Source organism: Boleophthalmus pectinirostris, unplaced genomic scaffold (assembly GCF_026225935.1).
Source record: "Boleophthalmus pectinirostris isolate CB_2022bp ecotype Guang Dong unplaced genomic scaffold, ASM2622593v1 HiC_scaffold_12, whole genome shotgun sequence".
Taxonomy (NCBI): Eukaryota; Metazoa; Chordata; class Actinopteri; order Gobiiformes; family Gobiidae; genus Boleophthalmus; species Boleophthalmus pectinirostris.
This window is the reverse complement of record NW_026571018.1, coordinates 33,688,606-33,709,282: the sequence shown is the minus strand read 5'-3', so window position 1 is coordinate 33,709,282 and position 20,677 is coordinate 33,688,606. Positions and strand designations below refer to the sequence as shown.

The window sequence follows — 20,677 nt, the reverse complement described above, 5'->3', positions numbered from 1 at the left end:
CTGCTGTTGATAATAAACTTGTAGCCGGGTGCAGGAGCGTGTGGGGGGTCTCAGTGCAACCTGTGCGCTCATTTGAAACCCGCGGAGACTCTACGGCACATCACAAACACACACGCTCCCTATGCACGGCTCGTCTGCAACAGCGTGTGCCCTCGTGTACCAGCGTGCATCACAGGGCAGGTTAAACTTCCTAAACATCCTACCTGTCCATCTGCCTCACGTCAGCACATCGCCCCTCGTTTTTTCACGCTCTCGCTCCTTCCTGCGTACAGCGAACACAAGCCCCTCCCACAGTGCAGCTGATTAGAAGAGCAAGACCAAACGTGAAGCAAAAACCAGTCTAAATTTGTGTTAGTGTTGGCACAAAGCAGGTCTACAGCATAGAGCAGATCTACAGAACAGACCTACTGCCACATTTGGCTGAAGTTTGCCTAACAAAAGTGCACAAATGTATCTGTGTTTGTCACGATGTGTGTTTGGTTTGGTAAATGTGCAGAGGCTGGTAAATATCACTGCAAAACCAGAAAAGAATGCAACTCCAGTTTGGAACTTTAAAAAACAGGTTTAAAAATCTTACCTACTTCCTTCACTTTTTTCACAGTTTTGTGTAAAGTGCCAGAGGAAGTTCTCTTAAAGAAGGGGTTCCCAAACTGTGGGTGAGGGTCCAAAAAAGGGGCACAGAGTGTTTCAGTGCAGTTTGCTTGGCTTTGTATTAGGTAGATCTTTATGACTTGCTCATTTTGTAAGTAGCTCGTATACTGAAAAAGTGTGAGCACCCCTGCTTTAAACAAACAAATAGAAACATGTGTAACTGCTTGAAACTCCTAACCACAGACTGTATCATTTGGAGTTGAGTTCCGTATTTGGAATTCTGACCAACTAGCAACAAAAGAGCCAATCCAGAGTGAGGCTGTTGATGATAACACTCCTTCCTCCCATCATCATCTCTGGTTTAGCAGGGAACTGACGCTAAGCAATGCTGTCAGTCAGCCCTGTTGTTGACATTCTCATCTTATCATGTAGAGCGGGTTAATGCGAACATTTTAAGACCAAAATGACAGGGCTTATTGCAGCAGTTACAGAGAGAGAGGTGACAGTTTTTCAATAGAAAGTGAATTGAAGCGGTGACAAGCATGTCAGCTATGTCCATTTATATATATGCTCCTAACCTTAACCTTTGGCAGCTCAACCTCTTCCTGTTTTTTTCCTTTCACTATGATCTTTGACAGTGTGCTATTAAATTAATGTGTCTTCCATAAAGTTACACATGTGGCATTATTTTAAGTCATGTTATAAAGTTATTACCTCCTCAAAAACATGCTTGAGTAATGCTTTATTATTAGTCTGTCTATATCTTTGTGGCCATATCAGCTTGTCAAAGACTGATCCCGTCAGATCTCAGAAGCTCAGCAGGTCGTGTGTGGTCAGTACTTGGATGGGAGACACCGGGAAAATCAGGAGCCACAGTGGGGCGCCAGACACAAAAACTGGACACTTCACCCACATTGTCTAGTAAGAAAGTGGACTTTGCATGAGTGTTGGTGGTGGTCGGAGGGGCCGATAGTTCAGATTGGCAGCCTTACTTCCGTCAGTCTGCCTCAGGGCAGGTGTGGCTACAATAGTAGCTTACCACCACTTAGTGTGGAGAGAATAAATAATGCTCTGTAAAGCACTTTGGGTACCTTGAAAGGTGCTATATAAATGCAATGATCAATTAATAATAATAATTAATGTCCAAAGCTCAAAACGCTTTGTCTCAACTTGTGATGTCATGAAGTGGTAGTTTCCAAGATAACAGATACCTTTTTACATTTAATTTAATAGAAATTTGGCAATTCTAGGATTTAAATCATCCAAACCATTTTCATATTGAAGTTATTTAGAGGTAACTCCATGGATGTTTTTGATGAGGAAACAATACTAAATCAGAAAATACCTGTATCTGATCTTTTAATCATTACGATTTTTTTTTTCTATTGCAACCCAGGCCACTTGGATATGTGCTCCTAAAACCGATACATATCTGATCTTTTGACACGCGACTTCAGTCTGAACGGTCAGGTCACATACATCCCACCTACACGTCACAAATGTACAGAAACGTTCTTCTCGTCATACGAAAATTGTGTATGAACTCTGTGTGAGTGAAGCAGCGAACCACGTGACAATCCCACCACTCTTGGCTGTGACTCTGCACCCACGCGTTCCTTTCTACAAACGTTACTGCCACTGCCCCACAAAACGCCACGGCCAAAAACCTCGTCCTTCTCAATCTCCTCCTTAAAACAAATAAGACTCCGGAACAACAGCAACTTTAAAATCTCCAGGTACTCAATGCTTGCGCCCATGTTTAGGCGACTTCCGAAAACACTGTGGCATCGACTTGTCCTCCAACGCGGACACTTTTGGGGCGTTTAAATTTCACACTGGAGATCACGTACAAGTTGCATTTAATTGGAAATGTGAACAACCTCGCAAAAAATATGAACTGAGCATTAAGCCCTGCAGTCTGAACGTAGCCTAAGTGTTGGTAGCTTTTGCCAAAAACTACTCAAGATGCTTTTCAAGGTGCATACTGCATAATAACACAACGATTTATTTACCATGACATTAAAAACTCCAATCATATTCATTTATTAGCTTTTTAAATACTTTGTAAATAGCCTTGGAAGTGAATTTAGTGTAAAAATGTTACCTGTAAAAGACCTTCTACATCAACGTTGTAAATAAAAATAAACCTTCCCTGACTGATGCGCTGAAATAAGTGAAACGCCGAGCTAAAAAAGTGTACTAGGTAAGCTTATTAACAGCCAATTTGAGCAGTGGAAATACACATTGTACTGTACCTCGGGTGCGTGGTCGGATAAGGGATCTGGTGCCATTGGCTGTTTTTGAGTGACTTGATATTTACGGTAATGACAGCTTTCGGCGCTCTCCTGCCCATAGCCAGCTGGTCTCCTCCCACGGGCCCCAGAGAAAACATAGGGAGCCCCGAGTCCATGCCAGAGCGTTGGAGACCGGTGGAGAGACGATTCAGAGCAGCGAATGATTATAAAACTGGCACTGTTAATTTGAAAGGCCAAATATTTTTTACCATTGATGTAACTGCCTGGCTGCTTCGATGTCTAATGATGGTTTCGGCTTTCACTTTTGGTTCATGGGAGATGGAATTCATTTAGGGGCTGTTTGCTGCTGCGCGTTGGTTCAGTACGGAAGAGGAGGACTGGTAGACTAATGGCAAATTTGGTTAAAGGGTCCATATTGTGCTAGTTTCTAATTACCATATTTTCTATAAATATAAGTCACACTTTTTTCATGATTTGGATGTTTCCTGCAACTTATATATTTAAATTTTCACACTGACACCGGTGAGAGGCTCTAGTCTTGTGTGTGAGTATCTGCTGCTCCTGTTCCTCCTGCACCACTGTCACTTGGCTCTACTGCGCATGTCTCCTGCAGAAAGAGCCTCTGTCCTGTCTGTATCGTGTCAGTCGATCGCGCCATTACTTCTGCACCTCTGAAAATGTACAATTTAAACAAACTTATAAAGACGACTGAGAAGACTGAACACAAATGCCCCTCAAAAGAAAATCATAGTTTGTAGATTACAAGCTGCAAGTAGAGAAATATTCAGCTGAAAATGGTAATCAAGCAGCAGAAAGAAAGTTTGGAGTGAGTGAAAAACTTGTGACACCGGGAGGATGCAACATGCAACTTTCCTGAAGTCATTGGTAGGGGTGTGCAAAAATATTGAAATATCGTATCGTTTAATGTAATGTTACAGTATTGATATCGAGGCCTGCTGTATTGATATATCGCCAAGCTTATTTTTTGGTGTATTTTACTAAATAATTTTGTCACAGCAGGTTTGTTGCTTGTTTAGAGGAAGGAAACTTGTTTATGCGACACATTTGACATTTTCACTGTCTTGCTGATTAAATTGTTTGTGTTTCATATTAACTTGGCACAAGAAGAAATTATTTAGCCATTATTTTTTATTGAACCGTACAGAATCGTTTTAAAATATCGTATCGGATCAAAAGTGCACTGTATCGAGATATGTATCGTATTGTGGCCTATGTATCAAGGTATGTATCGTATCTTACTTTTAAAATGTATCCCCCAAAATGTAGTTTGTAACGTAATCCATTAAATTACTTCAGGTGAGTAACGTAATCTGAATACTTTGGATTACTTGATTTGCTGTAGAGAAGCAAAGGCTAGGAAATCGTAACATAAGATGTTTTGTCTGATAAAAGAAAATAAAAAGCACAGACTTTACTGAACCGTATTAAAAATATTATTGATAGAAGACGACATGAAGACATGGTTTAGTCCTGTTAAATCCTGTTTTACACCTGGTTTAGACCTGGTTTAGACCTGGTTTAGACCTCATTTTACTCCTTGTTTAGTCCTGGTTTAGACCTGGTTTAGTCCTGTTTTAGTCCCGGTTTAGTCCTTGTTTAGTCCTGGTTTAGATCTGGCTTAGTCCTGGTTTAGACCTGGTTTAGATCTAGTTTAGACATGGTTTTAGGCATGGTTTAGTGCTGGTTTAGTCCTGGTTTAGACCTGGTTTAGACCTGGTTTAGACCTGGTTTAGAACTGGTTTTAGTCCTGGTTTAGATCTAGTTTAGAACTGGTTTTAGTCCTGGTTTAGATCTAGTTTAGAACTGGTTTTAGTCCTGGTTTAGTCCTGGTTTAAGATTTTGTGTGATTTAGTGTCCGGCAATGAGTGGAATTACTGAGGAAAAAAAAAAAAGGGATATAGCCCAAAATGTGAAAACAGGAAAATACCTCTGTGTAATCCATTTATTTCAACAAAATAACTGTAATCTAATTACCACTCATTCAAACAGTAACTGTAACTGAATACAGTTACTCATAATTCGTACTCTGATTACGTAACTCCGGTACATGTAATCTGTTACTCCCCAACACTGTTCATATGTGACGTTAACAGTCTGTTGTTCTGTTCTATTGTTATTACTAGAACTTGCCCCCAAACAGTGTGACTTATATGATTTTTTCTTCTTCATTACGCATTTCTTGGTTGGTGCGACTTATACTCCGAAGCGACTTATAGTCCAAAAATAAGGTATAATGTTTCCTCATCACAAACATACCTGAAGTATTGTTGTTGTTTTGTTTCATTCACACATGTTTAACACACAAATCCTGCACATTTAGGCTGAGTACTTCTCTCAATCTGAAAACACAAAGAAAAGTTGACTCTTGTGAGCATAAGACTATGTTATAATACCATTACCTCCTCAAAAATCTACCGGGAGTTAACAGCTACCTTTTACACTTTGTTAAGTAGAGATTGGCAATTCCAAATGATTCTAATGAAGGTGTATGGAGTTAAAGAAAAAACACAATGGAGCACTTCCTGTATTACCACATGACATTGCAAGGTGTGTTTTCCCTTTGAGTGAAGAACTAAGCCTAAATATGCAAGATTTCTGAGTTAAACATGTGTGAATGAAACAAAACACAACTGCAGGTTTGTTTAACTAATTTGTTTAACTCATTTATACTTAGAGCTGATCAACCAAGAATTACTATAATATTAACGGTTGTATAGAGGATTTTTTTAAGGGAAAAGAAATACAGTGACAGTCCTTTTTCAAATGTTGTGCATGTGTGACACCACCTTCCTCCTCCACAGCTCCCTCAGTAGAAACATCTCCTCCCGCCTCTTTACTCTAGAAATCACGTTTGTTTACAGCCAGTGCCTGTTCAGAATTACTGTTGAAGTGACCTGTCTAGAAATAATTTAGCTATCGACACGTCAATTTTTAGATCCTTTGTCTGCTTCATTCGCGCAATGAAGAGAGATCTCCAAGAATCACCTCAGTTTGGCTTTGCTTCTTTTCTCGTTCTCTTCTTCTTTCAGCGACCTCAAAAATGGACTTTCTTTAGCGGCGAACTGGTCGTGGATTCTCGTCCGCCATCTCAACAAACTTTGTGCAAACTGCGAGGAAGCGACAGTTTGAAAAAGCCTCTAAGAACCGCTGCATAAACCACATAATCCCCACGCACCGGCGAGTCAGTTACACTAGAAACGTAGGGAGTTTGATTGACAACCTAAAAGCCAATAGAAAATGAGGTAGCCTTGTTATCTATTGGCTGATGTTTATCTGGCCTCACTACATCCACAGTTGATGGATTTTCATTCTTTTTTTTTTTTTTTTTTGGTCATCATAATAACAAGGCTGTTGCATCTCTGTAATGGTATTTTAAACTTTCATTGACAATTTGAACCTAAAAAAAATCCTCCATACAACCTTTAATATACTGTATACATACAAAATTTATTTCCAATTCACAATCTTTTCTTTGTAATTGAATCACATATACATAATATAAAATACTGCCTGGTGCCATACATCTGCTGTATAATTACTCCTAATTTTCTATAGGGGGCGTCGTCAGAGTTTAAGCAGGCGGGAACCTCTACAGCTGTGGGCTGCAGCCAATTACAGCTCAGATCAGCGCCGCTGTTGGCCAGATGTTCCCCACACAACACATTTGTTCCAATTACCTCCAATTAAAAGTGCCTTCTTGTTTGCCAAAGTCTCTTTTCTAGTGCAGAAGAAGAATAATGATATGAACGGGGACTTGTGGAACATGATGAGAATGCTCGAAGTTGTTGTTTTATTTTGGGAAAACGAACCACCTGAGATGTTACAGTTTGGCCTGGAATGTTCTGCAATATCTATCTCTATGGCAACAAGCAGGTGGCACCAATAGGCTAAGTTACAAGTCAGATCTATGTCGAGCTGACCTTGCTCATGGTACAAATTTTGTTTTTAAAGTATTTTAGCAATACCTACTAGCAGAAATTGGAAAGCAAATGCAATATAGTTAAGTTCAACACCATATTGTGAAAAAAATCTGGCAAATAAACAACATATCCATGTAGGCAAGCAAGTCCCCACTAGAAAAGTTTTACATTTAAGGTCAAATAAAACAATACGTCTTTTTGCTACTAAACACTGTATATAGTGTTTTAATTGTATTGTCTAATATCCCTGGTCCCTCTTGGTGATTTTAGTGCAAACTAAACTTTGCAACTTTGTTTTCAAAAAGTGTGTTCTGCCTCTGGGGCCACTTGCAGTACTATGTGACATCACGCAGAACTGCCCCAATCACAGCCAGTTGTTTCTGATTACAAACACCTGGCTGCAGGGGAGGAGTTTGGATACCTGTTTGACCAATTACACAGTTCCTTATACCTACAGACCCCGCCCCTCCTCCCCTCTCACTCTTCCCTTTAGTCCTCCAGACCCCGCCCATACTCCCCACTCACTTTCTCCTTTTGTCGTCCATAACCCGCCTTTCCTCCCTCTCCCCTTTGAGCCAGTCCACATGACAAAGTTTTTTGGTCAAAACAGTGAAGTTTGTATTCGTTTTGGCCTTTCATCCACACGGAGTCGGCGTTTTGGGTGGGCGAAAACTGAGTTTTTTGAGAACCGGTTCCAGAGTGGAGAAATATGAGAAAGCTGGCGTCACGTTGTCATGTGGACAAGCAAACCGCAGCTTTTGGAAAACGATGACGTAGCAACCCCGTCATCTCCAGGGTCCTCCAATACTGAGAAGACTGCAGCCCTCGGTGTCACCTTCGTGGACCGCAAGACCATTGCCGAAATGAGACAGGTCCCGTCGCTCCCATCGCCCAGCAACCGAGACACGAGCTAATACTAACAACACTCACCACACAGATTACACACAGATCAATAACAAAGATTACATACGGATAATCAAACCGTTGGATTCTAAGACCAAGTTATTCTAATAATTCTCATCCAAATCTTACGACTAAGACGGAAACTTATGTTTAACTTTCGCAAAACAAAATGGCTATATTTCTGGGATACATCTAAAATCGGCTAAATTACCTGAAAGTTAAAAAAAACTGTGATAGGATTTGCATTATTAAATATTATTATCATTCTTTACAACACCACATACAGGTGTGGCATATGTATTACATCGTTTTCTCTCAGTGCTCTGTTGTCGTCTGGACGTGAATATTTATTGATTCGACACGTGTGTGGATGCAAATTTTTTCAGCCCGCAAAAAAAATCCAGGAGCGTTGTAGTGTGGACATACTCTTAGTCCTCCAGACCCCACCCCTCCTATTACCCCCTCATCCTCCCCTTTAGTCCTCCAGGTACCATTTAGAAGCTTTATTTGAAATGTGGTTGTGGGCAGAGTTAGGGGGTCACCCTTTGATATACAAATGAGTTTTCCTCTTAGTTAATTAGTTCATTAGTTTAAAGGTGCACTGTGTAACTTTTCTGGTAGACTATGGACCAGTGGACTCACTTGGTCACTGCATCCAACAGATCAGTGTGTGGATGCAAAACAACTTTCTCCAGCTAAACTCTGACAAGACTGAAGTCATAGTGTTTGGTCCACAGAAACAAAGGGACAGTGTCAGCAGTCACCTCCAGTCTCTCGCTCTAAAACCTTCAAATCAGGCAAGAAATCTAGGGGTAATAATGGACTCAGACTTGAACTTTAACAGCCACATCAAATCAATAACATCTGCAGCTTTTTACCATCTAAAAAACATAGCAAAAATCAAAGGTTTACTGTCTAAATCAGACTTGGAGAAACTTATCCATGCGTTTGTCTCCAGTAGGTTAGATACTGTAATGTTCTGCTCACTGGTCTCTCCAAACGAGCTGTGAGACGCTGCAGAACATCCAGAACGCTGCAGCTCGGGTCCTTACTCGAACTAGGAAGTACGAGCAAATAAGTTCCTGTGCTCAGGTCTCTGCTCTGGCTCCTGTGGCTCAGAGACTTTAAAGCAGCTCTGCTTGTACAAGTGTCTCTCCATGGCCGAGCACCAAAGTCCATCTGTGACATGTTAGTGTCATATGAACCATCTCGCACTCTGAGGAGCTCAGGGACCGGCCTCCTGCTGGTGCCCAGAGTCACGACTAAACAAGGGGAGTCAGAGTTTCAGGTTCATGCAGCTAAAACCTGGAACAGTCTGAACATGTGAGACAGACTCTTCTGTGACGCTGTTTAAATCCAGACTCAAAACATTTCTGTTTAACTGTGCAAATAACTGAAAGGTTTTCATTCCGCACTCTTCTCTCCAATTTATGTCTCTCTTTTTTAATTTTAATCTTCATGATTATTTATGTTTTGATTTGTTTTTATTATGATTTTAATGTATTTCTTATTCTGTAAAGCACTTTGAATTACTTTGTGTACGAATTGTGCTATACAAATAAACTTGCCTTGCCTTGGTAGAGGGTCCACTACTGTTTCTCTTCATGGAAAAGTTACTGCTTGCCAGAAATACTCCACCATCAAACTATTTCCTATTTCCGTGAAGACAAGACATGTTTTTCAAGATATTTTCTTATCCATCCAAACAGATGCAAGATATAGAAATGTAATATTGCCATACTTTGAAACTTTCCAGACAAAGCAATAACATCTCCATGGAGACAAGCATTAGTGGACCAGAAAAGTTGTCTAGTGCACCTTTGATGAGTTAATTTGTCTTATTTCAGTAGCCAGTAAGTTAAAGGACATTGGTATAAAAATGAAGTCTGCATCATTCAGAAAGTTCAATATATGGGATGTTGGTGACACCTTATCAAGAACAATCACCAAACTTCTCAATTATAATTATGCCCATTAACATAATTATCCTGATTAGTGTTGATTACCTAAAACAATTATTTCACTTTCTTAACAGCAACCCCAGGGACGCATTCGTACTTTATTAACGCGCACGCCGGCTACACAGCACAAGAAGCGGCGTCTTCCTCTGTTGTTCTTCCCACCGCGCATAACTCACCACCTCCGCACTATTCGCGCCACTGCCTCAATTTCATCACAGGGACCATTAAGGTTTCTCATAATCTAATCTAATTTACAGCGGAGATAAATCAAATTGCGCTCGGCTTCCGGGGAACGGGGAACCGCTGCGTTGGCAAGAGCCGCGAGGAGTTAGCGACGTGCGCGAGATTCTCTGACCCACTTTAGGATGTGTCCAAATTTGGTCATCCTACTTACATGATATTGGGTGTCAGGGGTGATGGATTCCTGGCTCCGCTCTCTATCTAATCCGGCTTCATTTAAAGTAATATTTGTGGAAGCTTCTCTGGTGCGAAGGAAGAAGCCAGACCCATATTTCAAGCGATTATTGATTTCGCATTTGCATATCGGACGCTCGAACAGGACTGATGTGGGTGAGCTGGGTCGACTTAAATGACCTGCCGCGGCGAGGGTGCGCGGGAGTTTTTGCAGATTTTCAGTGAAGGTGCATTGTGTAACTTTTCTGGTGGAGGGTCCGTCAAATGTTGTTTCGTCTGGAATGTTTCGCAGGATGGTTTTAAACTTTTCCATCTTCATGGAGACCAAACCAGACCAAGTTGCAGGTCAGATCTGTGGAGAGGCGACCCCGCTCAGTCAAGAATGCCTGTTTTTCTAGGTATTTTTGAGCTATAAAACCATCTGTAATTGAATAAATGTAAAGTAGAGCTGTTAAATGGGCGACAGCAGCTCAGTTGGTAGAGTGTTTGTCCATTGTTCTGGAGGTTGGCGTTTTGAATCCCGCTCTCGACATAAACATGATTGGTTGAGTTCAGCTCTCTTTTGCTTATCGAGCAGGTCAAATATGGAATACAGTGCCTGCTCATATAAAAGAACTTTCAACACTGGCAGCATTTTCTAAAGTTTAAAACAGTGATGTTCAACGGCCAAATAAGTCACCAAATTACATTTTCTTTTATACTGAGGGGTTGTTGGTTTAACTCTTGGTTTAACTCTTAAACTCTTGACTTTGAACTTCAAATGAACTGTTTGGAATTAATTTGTATGTGTAGTGAGTGTGTTGTGTGTATAGCGAGTGTGTTGTGTGTATAGCGAGTGTGTTGTGTGTATAGCGAGTGTGTTGTGTGTGTGTGTGTGTGTATAGCGAGTGTGTTGTGTGTATAGTGAGTGTGTTCGAGTGTGTGTGTGTGTGTATAGCGAGTGTGTTGTGTGTATAGCGAGTGTGTTGTGTATAGTGTGTTGTGTGTGTGTGTATAGTGAGTGTGTTGTGTGTGTATAGTGTGTTGTGATATAGTGAGTGTGTTGTGTGTATAGCGAGTGTGTTGTGTGTGTGTATAGTGTGAGTGTGTTTGTGTGTATATGCGAGTGTGTGTGTGTGTGTGTATAGTGAGTGTGTTGTGTGTATAGCGAGTGAGTGTGTTGTGTGTATAGCGAGTGTGTTGTGTGTATAGCGAGTGTGTTGTGTGTGTTGTGTGTATAGCGAGTGTGTTGTGTGTATAGTGAGTGTGTTGTGTGTATAGCGAGTGTGTTGTGTGTATAGCGAGTGTGTTGTGTGTGTTGTGTGTATAGCGAGTGTGTTGCGTGTATAGCGAGTGTGTTGTGTGTGTGCGTGTATAGTGTGTTCTGTGTATAGCGAGTGTGTTATAGCGAGTGTGTTGTGTGTGTGTTGTGTATAGTGAGTGTGTTGCGTGTATAGCGAGTGTGTTTGTGTGCGAGTGTGTTATAGTGAGTGTGTTGTGTGTGTGCGTGTATAGCGAGTGTGTGTTATAGCGAGTGTATAGCGAGTGTGTTGTGTGTGTGTGTATAGTGAGTGTGTTGTGTGTGTGTGTGTGCGTGTGTATAGTGAGTGTGTTGTGTGTATAGTGAGTGTGTTGTGTGTATAGTGAGTGTGCTGGTTTTACGTACTTTTGTGTTATTGTTGTTGTACTTTTCTCTGTCCTGTAGATGATTCTGCATCAACCTGCTGAGGGACTGAAGATGGAAATTAGCCACATTGGCTATAATCTTTAGATATTTACATTTTTTATGTTCATTAATATGTCCCTTTACAAATAAATAAATAAGAAAATAAGAAATAAGAGTGGCCAGATCCACTGACCCACAGGTTGGCAGTGCAATTCCAGCTCCCACAGAGGACTCATAACCCACCTCATCCCCGGTGTCTTCAAACACTGGGGTATGAATGGGTGACTGGTTCATTGTTGTAGAGCACTATGAGAGCCTTGAAGGTGGAAAAGCACTCCATAAAAAATGTCATACTGTGGAACATTCCAGGCAGAGGAATGGCATAACCATAGAAACGGACCCCCAACCAAAAAGTTAGTGCACCTTGAAGTTGGTTCAGACATGCATGGAGAACTACAATAATAAATCATTTATTTACACTTGTCATACTCAATTAAAGGGCATGTATTACTTTCATGCAACTTTCATCATGAACATACCAGGAGTTGTGCTTTGTTTCTTCTCTCAAACTGAAACGAACAAAACTCTGTTCCACCTTATGATGCCATGAGATAGATCTCCACTGTGTTTTCAAACCCCACAAATCTTGACTATTTCACCTCTGGAATTGACAGTCTCTGACAAACAAAAGGTAAAAAGGAGCTGTTAACTTGCAAACTACCACTACATGACATCACAAGGTGGAAAAGAACATTGGGAGCTTTGGAGATGTAGAGAGGATTACTCAAACGTGTGAATGAAACAAAACGCCAGGTATGTTTTTGATGAGCTAAAGGTTTATAACATGGCTTAAAGAGTTTATTTGAGTCCACATGAGTCCATTTTGTGTGATTTAGGACCTTCAAAACTCAGAAAACAAGTTTGTTCACTCAACGTACTTTTAACCACATTCAGAAATGCAAAGATGCACCGTTCCAGCTTTTTCAGTTCCGATACTAGAGCTTTAAGAATTTTGCCAATATCCAATTCAAACCGAGACTAATGTAGGGATTGAAAATACTCTTTTTTTTTTCTCTCGTAAAAAACTTACAAAACTGATCGAGTTGTGTTCTGCAGCTGTTATTTATCCTGTAAATCCTGAGCAGCTTTGTATTAATTAAATTGTGAACATTATGAGACAGTCTGGGCTGCTGTAAGTCAGGAAATAGTCTCGTTACATCCAGTTAAAGGTTGTATAGAGGATTTTTTTTTTTTTTTTTAAGGGAAGTGAAATACAGCGACAGTCTTTTTTCAAATATTGTGCATGCAGGACACCACCTTCCTCCTCCACAGCTCCCTCAGTAGAAACACCTCCTCCCGCCTCGTTACTCTAGAAATCATGTTTGTTTACGTCCAGTGCGCGTTCAGAATTACTGTTGAAATGACCTGTCGAGATGTAATTTAGCGACTGACGCGTCAGTTTTTAGACCCTTTGTCTGCTTCAGTCGCGCCATCGCTGGAAGGAATCTCAAAGAATCACCTCCGTTTGTCTTTGCTCCTTTTCCCTTTCTCTTCTTCTTTCAGCGACCTCAAAAACGGACTTTCTTTTGCGGCAAACTGGTCGTGGATTCTCGTCTGCAGTCACAACAAACTTTGTGTGAATTGTGAGGAAGCGACAGTTTGAAAAAGCCTCTAAGAACCGCTGCATAAACCACATAATCCCTGCGCACCGGCGAGTTAGTTTCACTAGAAACATAGGGAGTTTGATTGACAACCTAACAGCCAATAGATAAAGAGGGAGCCTCGTTATCTATTGGCTGATGTTTATCTGGCCTCACTACGTCCACAGTTGATAAATTTTCATTGTTTTTTTTTTTTTGGTCATCATAATTACAAGGCTGCTGCATCTCTGTAATGGTATTTTAAACTTTCATTGACAATTTGAAACAAACAAAAAAAAATCCTCCATACAACCTTTAAAGGCTCAACGAGGATATAACCGAACCGTTATCATGGACCCGATACCCAATACAGCTAAATTTTCTGGGTTGGCTCTGATATTCAATACCAGTAACTGTATCTGTATCTGTCTTTTTTTTTTTTATCAGTTTTTATATGAGCCATTTGGTCTGTAATAGTAACTTCACTAATGGGCTCGTGACTCTCTCTTCTCTCCTTTGGCCTTTCATGTGAGTTCAGCCGCTGCCCCCTCTGCACAGACCGTGGACAAGTTATGCTCTTCAATAACCTTTTATAGACGCGGGACACTGGAGGCGCTTTGGAAATGAAGCGATGAGCCCTGAGTGTCCAGAAGTGAACTGTCATCATTTTGGACTTTGAAGGGGAGACGAATGGGCCATCAGCTTCAGTAACACGACGGAGCTGACTGGCTTTTGGCAAACGACAAACAAGCACATCAGATAAAATTCAATGAAAATGTACGCAACATCAGATAGTGTTAAGGTCACACAGTATATTACACAAAAGTGACTCTTTTGAGCTTTAAACCATGTTATAATGTTCTTGAATGTTTTGTTTCATTCACACATCTGAGTAATCCTTTTAGCTTTAGTTCAGTAGTGTTTGGCAATTTCAAGGCTGAAATGATCCAAATGATTCTAGTGTATGGAGTTTAAAAACACAGTGGAGCACTTCCTGTATTGCCACATGACATGACAAGGTGGAACAGAGAGTGAACAGAGAAGAACTCGGTCTAAAAAATATGTAGGATTTGTGTGTTAAATATATGTGAATGAAACAAAACACAGCTCCAGATATGTTTTTGATGAGGAAACAATATTACAACATAGATTACAAAATAGCGTAATATGGGCTCTTTAAAGACACAGTGTGGTTACATTCAGACTGCAGCCTCAAGTGAACCAAGTCTGATGTTTTGCCCCCAATGCAACCTGTATCTCATCTTTTAATGACAGTCTGAATGATACAGATCCGATTTTTTTCAAATATGACCCAAGCCGATACATAGCCGATCTTCTGACATGCAACTGAACTCAGTCTGAACGGCCAGGTCACATTCATCCCATCTACACGTCAGGCTCAGAGTCTAGTCAATGGAGGGAAAGTGAGGTTAGAGAGTTTATTAATATTTGGGGGATCGCTGTTTTCAGGCCAAATTGGAGAGGTCTTATCAGAACCAGGTGGTTTTTGAAATGATTGCCAAAGAAATGTCCAAGCGCGGCTACAGACGGTCCTGCCACCAATGTCAACAAAAAATACAGAGCCTGCGAGCCACATACACACAGGCGAAAGTCTCAAACAAACGAAGCGGCCATGGGCATGTAACCTGTCCATTTGACCAAGAACTGGACTGTATTTTGGGAGACAAGCCCAGCGTTTAGGATTCTTCTTCTGTAAACACTGAGCACACTGGCTGTGTGTGACGTCGTGTCCTCCAGTGCACATGCGGGACACTTTTGGGTCGTTTAAATTTCACACTGGAGATCACATACAGGTCACATTTTATTGGAAATGTGAACAACCAACAAAAAAATAATAATAATAATGTTTAAAAAAAAAAAATCCAAATTAAGCCCTTCTAACAAAGTAGTGCTTTCAGTTAACATTGGAGCAGATGATATCAACTTTGTGTATGGGGGTGTAATGTTAGCCAGGCTGGCACCACCTAGTGCCTCCGCTCAATTTCATTTATCTGAAGCGACTATGTCAGGAATCTGAACACACTAGACTGTTTGCAAGAACTCTGGAAGTTGTAGACCGCGCACTGGCCAATCAGCGAACCAACCCGAGTTGTGGTAGCAGACTGCATACACTCTCCTCCTTTAGACTTCCTTTCAAATACAAACTCTGCATTTTTTATTGGACCTTTAATTCGCAAGTTCATCTCACAGAAACGACAATGATCTTTGACAGTCATGTTCACTCTCTGCTTTACTGTTGTGCCGGCAATTACTTGGACACCACTGAGCATTCCGGTGCATTACATACATCACGACCAAATAGCAGCGATTGGTTAAACAAAAAAAGTACCTGCCTACTGCCAAGCGAAAGAATTCTAAAGCTGCAAGGTCAGATGCTTTCCAAGAAGTGAAAACGGCTGATGAAGTATTAGTTTCCATAGAATTACTGCCACTTCCAGAAACGTATATACTGTTCCTTCAAATGTAAAGTATGAGTTGTTTTTGGTAATACTTGGAAATTTTGTTTGTGTTTACAATAATTCCCACTGGAGCTGTCGTATGCTGCATCCACTATTCTTCTGGCCATTTATAACACACTAAAAAGGCCATTTTTAAACCTCTGTAGTTATTTAAAGATGTGCATTTTTAGCTTTTAGATCATTTTCATCTTTATATTATTCTGAGATCTACTTGTTTCGTCTGCAGGGGGCGCTGTCGGTCCTACGTTACGATCACTTCAATCCGAAAGCAGTTGTTGACAGTGGTTGAGTCCTTTTCGGTTTGTTTTGCAGTAAAAATTGACGCAGGGTCTTTTCAGCACGTGCACTCACTCCAGACCTGAGTGAATCAATAGGCCCACGTAAAACTGAATCGACCGCAGATGTCACAAACTCATTGAGATTTTAGATATTGTGAAAGCATCGTTGCAAGTACTGAGCAGTATCGAACCAGCAGCACTGCCTCGGTCTTTATAAAGAGCAGGGTTTAATTACGAGAGAAAAAAATATGACAAGTATTATTTAAACTGTGAGTTAATTTGAATAAAGGTGCAGTATTTAACGTTTGGGTTGGGGGTCCGTCACCTGCTTCTTTCTATGGATATGTCATTACTCTGCCTGAAATGTTACACAGTATGACATTAAGCAGCTCTACCTCAATTACAAATGGATTAAAAAAAATAAAAAATAGAAAAACAGACATTCTGATTGTAAGCGCGTCGCCTCCACAAATTTTGCCAAGTTAAGATGTCTTGAAATAACAAAGTTTGACCGTGATTTCAGTAAATTTCACTCAAGAAGTAAAATTATCTGCCAATGGAACAAGAGTTTTTGTACTTATGAATATGAAAATACATCTTGCTGCACTTAAGATAAGAAAAACAGCAACTCTTTGCACTTAAAATAAGAAACAAACTCAAATGTTGCTTAAATTAAGAAAAAAAACACACTTACAGTCGTGCCTTGCTATAACGCAGTTCACCTTTTGTGGTCTTTCTTCTGCTCAGTAAATAAAGTCTGTGAAGTGGTGACAGTCGAGTCACGTCTATGAATTCGTATTCGTACTGAAGAAAGCGTAACTTCATTTCATTTCGTGATTGTAATTCTGGAAGTCGTAACTTTTCAATTCACTCCCAGGTAACAGGTGGAATGCTAACGGGTGGGTGCGGGTTTAACTTTGATATAATATAATAATCACAGGTTAATTAGGGTGACCATATGTCTGTTTGTGAAAACCCGGACAACTTACCCGGGCTGGGGGGAGGTGGGGCCTTGACACCGAGCTACTCTCACCTCGCAAACTGCATGTTGGAGGCTGACCGACTGTTTGTGTCTGCTCGCTCCTTCCGAGTGCACAGAGAGCTACGAGAGCCGCTCAAGTTAATAGCCCAATGAAAGATAATAAAAAACCCAACAGCCAGGACAGGATGCAAAAAACGGACATTTGGTGACCCTAGGGATAACGGGCGGGTGTGGTGCTTCACTGTGCGGGTGCGAGCGGGTACAGGTCTCCAAAAATGGACCCGTGCAGGGCTCTGCAGTATAGGGCTCAATTACGGAAAAAAAAAAAGAAAAGAAAAAGGTAAATAAAAGGAAAATAACGTAAGGATGACAACAGCAATAAGTTTTAAAAAGGATGCAAAAAGGGTTGTAACTGTCCTGTCTGAGAAAAGTGTATAAAGTGTGTGGTGAGGGGTTTAACGGACTTAAAACAGATATAAACAATGTAAAATATAAAGCTGACTACTTCGCGGATCTCACCTATTACCTTTAGAACGTAACCCCCACGATAAACGACCACTGTATTCCACTGGAACATTTTTACCTTTCAACTTGAATCGACTCAAATAAAGTAAAATGTTCTTAATTTAAGTCGTTTTAACTTACCTAGATATTGATTTTTGCAGTGTAACTTGGTCTGGTTTGGCTTCCATGAAGATAGAAAGGTTTAATACTGTGATGGACCCCCCACCAGAAAAGTTGAAGCCTTAAAGGTCACAAGTGTCAATTTAGTGTAAGAAAGGACCTTTAAAAAGTTACTCAAGTTAACTGAACACTATCTCTGGACCTCTGCACCATCAGCCGACATTTAACGGAACCACTAAAGGTTTACATCTCTAGTGTGATGAGGACTTTACCTGAGTCCGTACAGCACCGTTCCGTCTGGGTGCAGGCGGATCATCCTGTTCTTCACCGTCACTCCGTGCACAAAGGACTTCTTGTCATTGAGGAAGTACGTGTCTGGGACCCAGAGCTGGTCGGCCACGCGGTTATCCAGAGTCAGGTTCAGGGGGATCTCCGAGTAGGACAGCCGCTTGTCCCTCCACGCCTGCTGGAAGTACATGGTCAGCGTGTAGTCCTGGAGGGAGCAGAGGAAGAGAGCAAAAGTTACCCAAAAGGCAAGAATTCTGTCAAAATAAATGCTCTTCACATTGTGCATTGTTTAGTAAAAGCTGCTGTTAGGGAAAATAAGTGTGATAATGAATCTTAGAGTTGTACAGAGTTTATTCACTATCAGTCCAAACCCCGGTGAACTTGAATACTCCACACTACACGTTAGTACTGGTTATTCAAGCCTGATTATTAGTGATGGGCAAATGAGACGGAGCTCCGGAGCACGTCTCGTTCTTCCTGAAACAAATTGCTCCAAAGCACTGCCTCGGAGCTCGTCTCGCAGCAGCCGCTCACGTGACCGAAGTGTCGATGTGTGGGTCCCTCCCCCTACTGTTTCGCTCTGCGTGTCGATCGCTTCAGTGTATCGAAGCGTTTCATTGGCTCAGGGAATGTTCCGCTCTGCGATTGGTTCAGAGCGCTTCAGAGTGTTCAGCGCACTTCCGTGATTTGACAAGCGCTAAACTTCTACAGTATAAAAGATGCACCAATATTTCTTAAAAATGTTGGGTAGTGAGGAGTATTGTGTGACGTTCGTGGTGATTTTGGCGACTTTTGGCATTTGTTTCATTTTCGATGGCATCTACAAGTGGGAAAAACCGATCCATGGTTTGGGATCACTTTGATTTAATTCCACCGAACAAGGTAACACCTATTTTCTTATTTACAGCTATTTATGTTGCTCTTTACATATTATTTTAAATCATCATTATTATTGTTGTTGTTAGGTACGGTGTCGCTCTGCACTAACAACACTTCATCGATGCTGAGACGCCTGCGTGCCAATGGTTAAATTTGTCCACTAGAGGTCAGTGTTTCTCCGAGGCCTCAGACACGTCGAACCATTTGAGACAATATTGCGACTGAGGTGTCAATGCTTCACGAGGCTCCATTCGCCCATCACTACTGGTTATGCTTCCACACAAGGAGGTTTAAATAGCACCTAAGAAGGACAGTTTAGAGACATGCTGGCTGAGAAAAGGAAACTGATGATGTTAAAGAAGGACAAATTCTGTAATAGTTGAATGACGCCAGAACTAACCACAGAGAAATGCAGAAAACACTGAAGTTACAAATGGAGGTGTCCTTGCTAAGATGATGAAGAGGATGCAAAATTTCACAACAGCAAAATAAGAAAACAATCTGAAGCTGTTACTCAAAATTAGACTTTAATCTGATTTTTACTTTAATGCAAAACTGACCAGAAAGAGCCAACTTGGATGGATTTTGTTTGAGTTTTCAGACCACCTTAACACATTATTCAAGCCAGTGTTTGCTAATGTCTGCATTGTGTCGCCATGGTAACTGCTGAACATGTAGAACACCCCAGCGTGATATCACTGCAAAGTATCAATAATATCAGTATCAGTCAGTCAATAATATTGTTGTGACTACGACAGAATGTACAGACAGGTGGGGATGGGAAAAGATTTCGGGAGACAAAGTTGCCACACGATTGTGCGCACGTGCTGAAAATGATCTTCTAAGACCCGACCATGTTTTTTGCATGTTTTTACATTTGGACTGAACTAAAAATAGGTTCTGGAAGTTACATTTCTTGAGAAGCTGTAGTTACAAAAAGCAGTGCTATAATAAGAGCAAAAAATGAAATGCCAAGGCCAAAGTTGTGAACTGAACCGCACAATGTATTTATACATCTCAGCCTCAGTCCTGGTCTGGTCCTGGTCTCAGTCCCAGTTTCAGTCCTGGTTTAGATCTGGTTTAGATGTGGTTTAGTCCTGGTTGAGTCCTGGGATCAGTCTATATGCGGCGCTAAAGTCCAGCATCGCAGTTTAAGTCACGGAAACTGATAATGTCGTTATAACTGAAAAAATGAATCGTTATCCCTTTTTTCGTTTTGGTTTTGGAGACAAATAATGAAGAAAATTGTTGTTTTTTCATTTTCTTATTCTTAGTTTTATTTTGGAAAATGAATGAACGAATGATACACAGATTCAAAAATCCACCTTGCATGCGAGCAAAGAGAAAACAACTTCGAAAGAGCAGAAATGAATCTCGCGCAAGCAGAAATCAAATTCAGGAGAGCTCGTTGTCTTTTCCAGTGATTGTTTCGCGAGCAGGTCACAGATTTCTCCTTGCGCGCAGAGATAATTTGCTCACTTGCAGTTAATATCTACATGTGTGAAATAATATAATACGCACGAATGTATCATGCGTGTGTATTATGGGACTATTTTGACGCCATAGTCCCAACCTTAAATGGCCCATCTCATGCAAAATAACTCTTTTCACATTGTATCTTCTGCACATATACAAGCACAATATGGGTTTTGGAACATCCGTTACACAATAGTTCTGAAATCGGGTGAAAAGTGCGTTCTGCCACGTCAAACGTGTCATAGGTGTAGCTGAGCGTGTCATTGTTGTAGTAGATTTAGTTTGTTGTCACGTGGGAAGGTGGCAGAAATACTCTGCAA

At 40.9% G+C, this 20,677-nt stretch overlaps 1 protein-coding gene across 1 annotated transcript in view; it reads right to left on the bottom strand.

Annotated features, from left to right (window-relative positions):
* LOC110172779 (gamma-aminobutyric acid receptor subunit beta-2-like) overlaps positions 1-20,677 on the bottom strand; it is a 188,554-nt gene that overhangs the window by 69,557 nt on the left and 98,320 nt on the right. Inside the window, exon 4 of the mRNA XM_055148663.1 lies at positions 17,987-18,207. Within this exon, the coding sequence (XP_055004638.1) occupies positions 17,987-18,207 (221 nt within the window). The remainder of the gene's footprint in view (positions 1-17,986; positions 18,208-20,677) is intronic.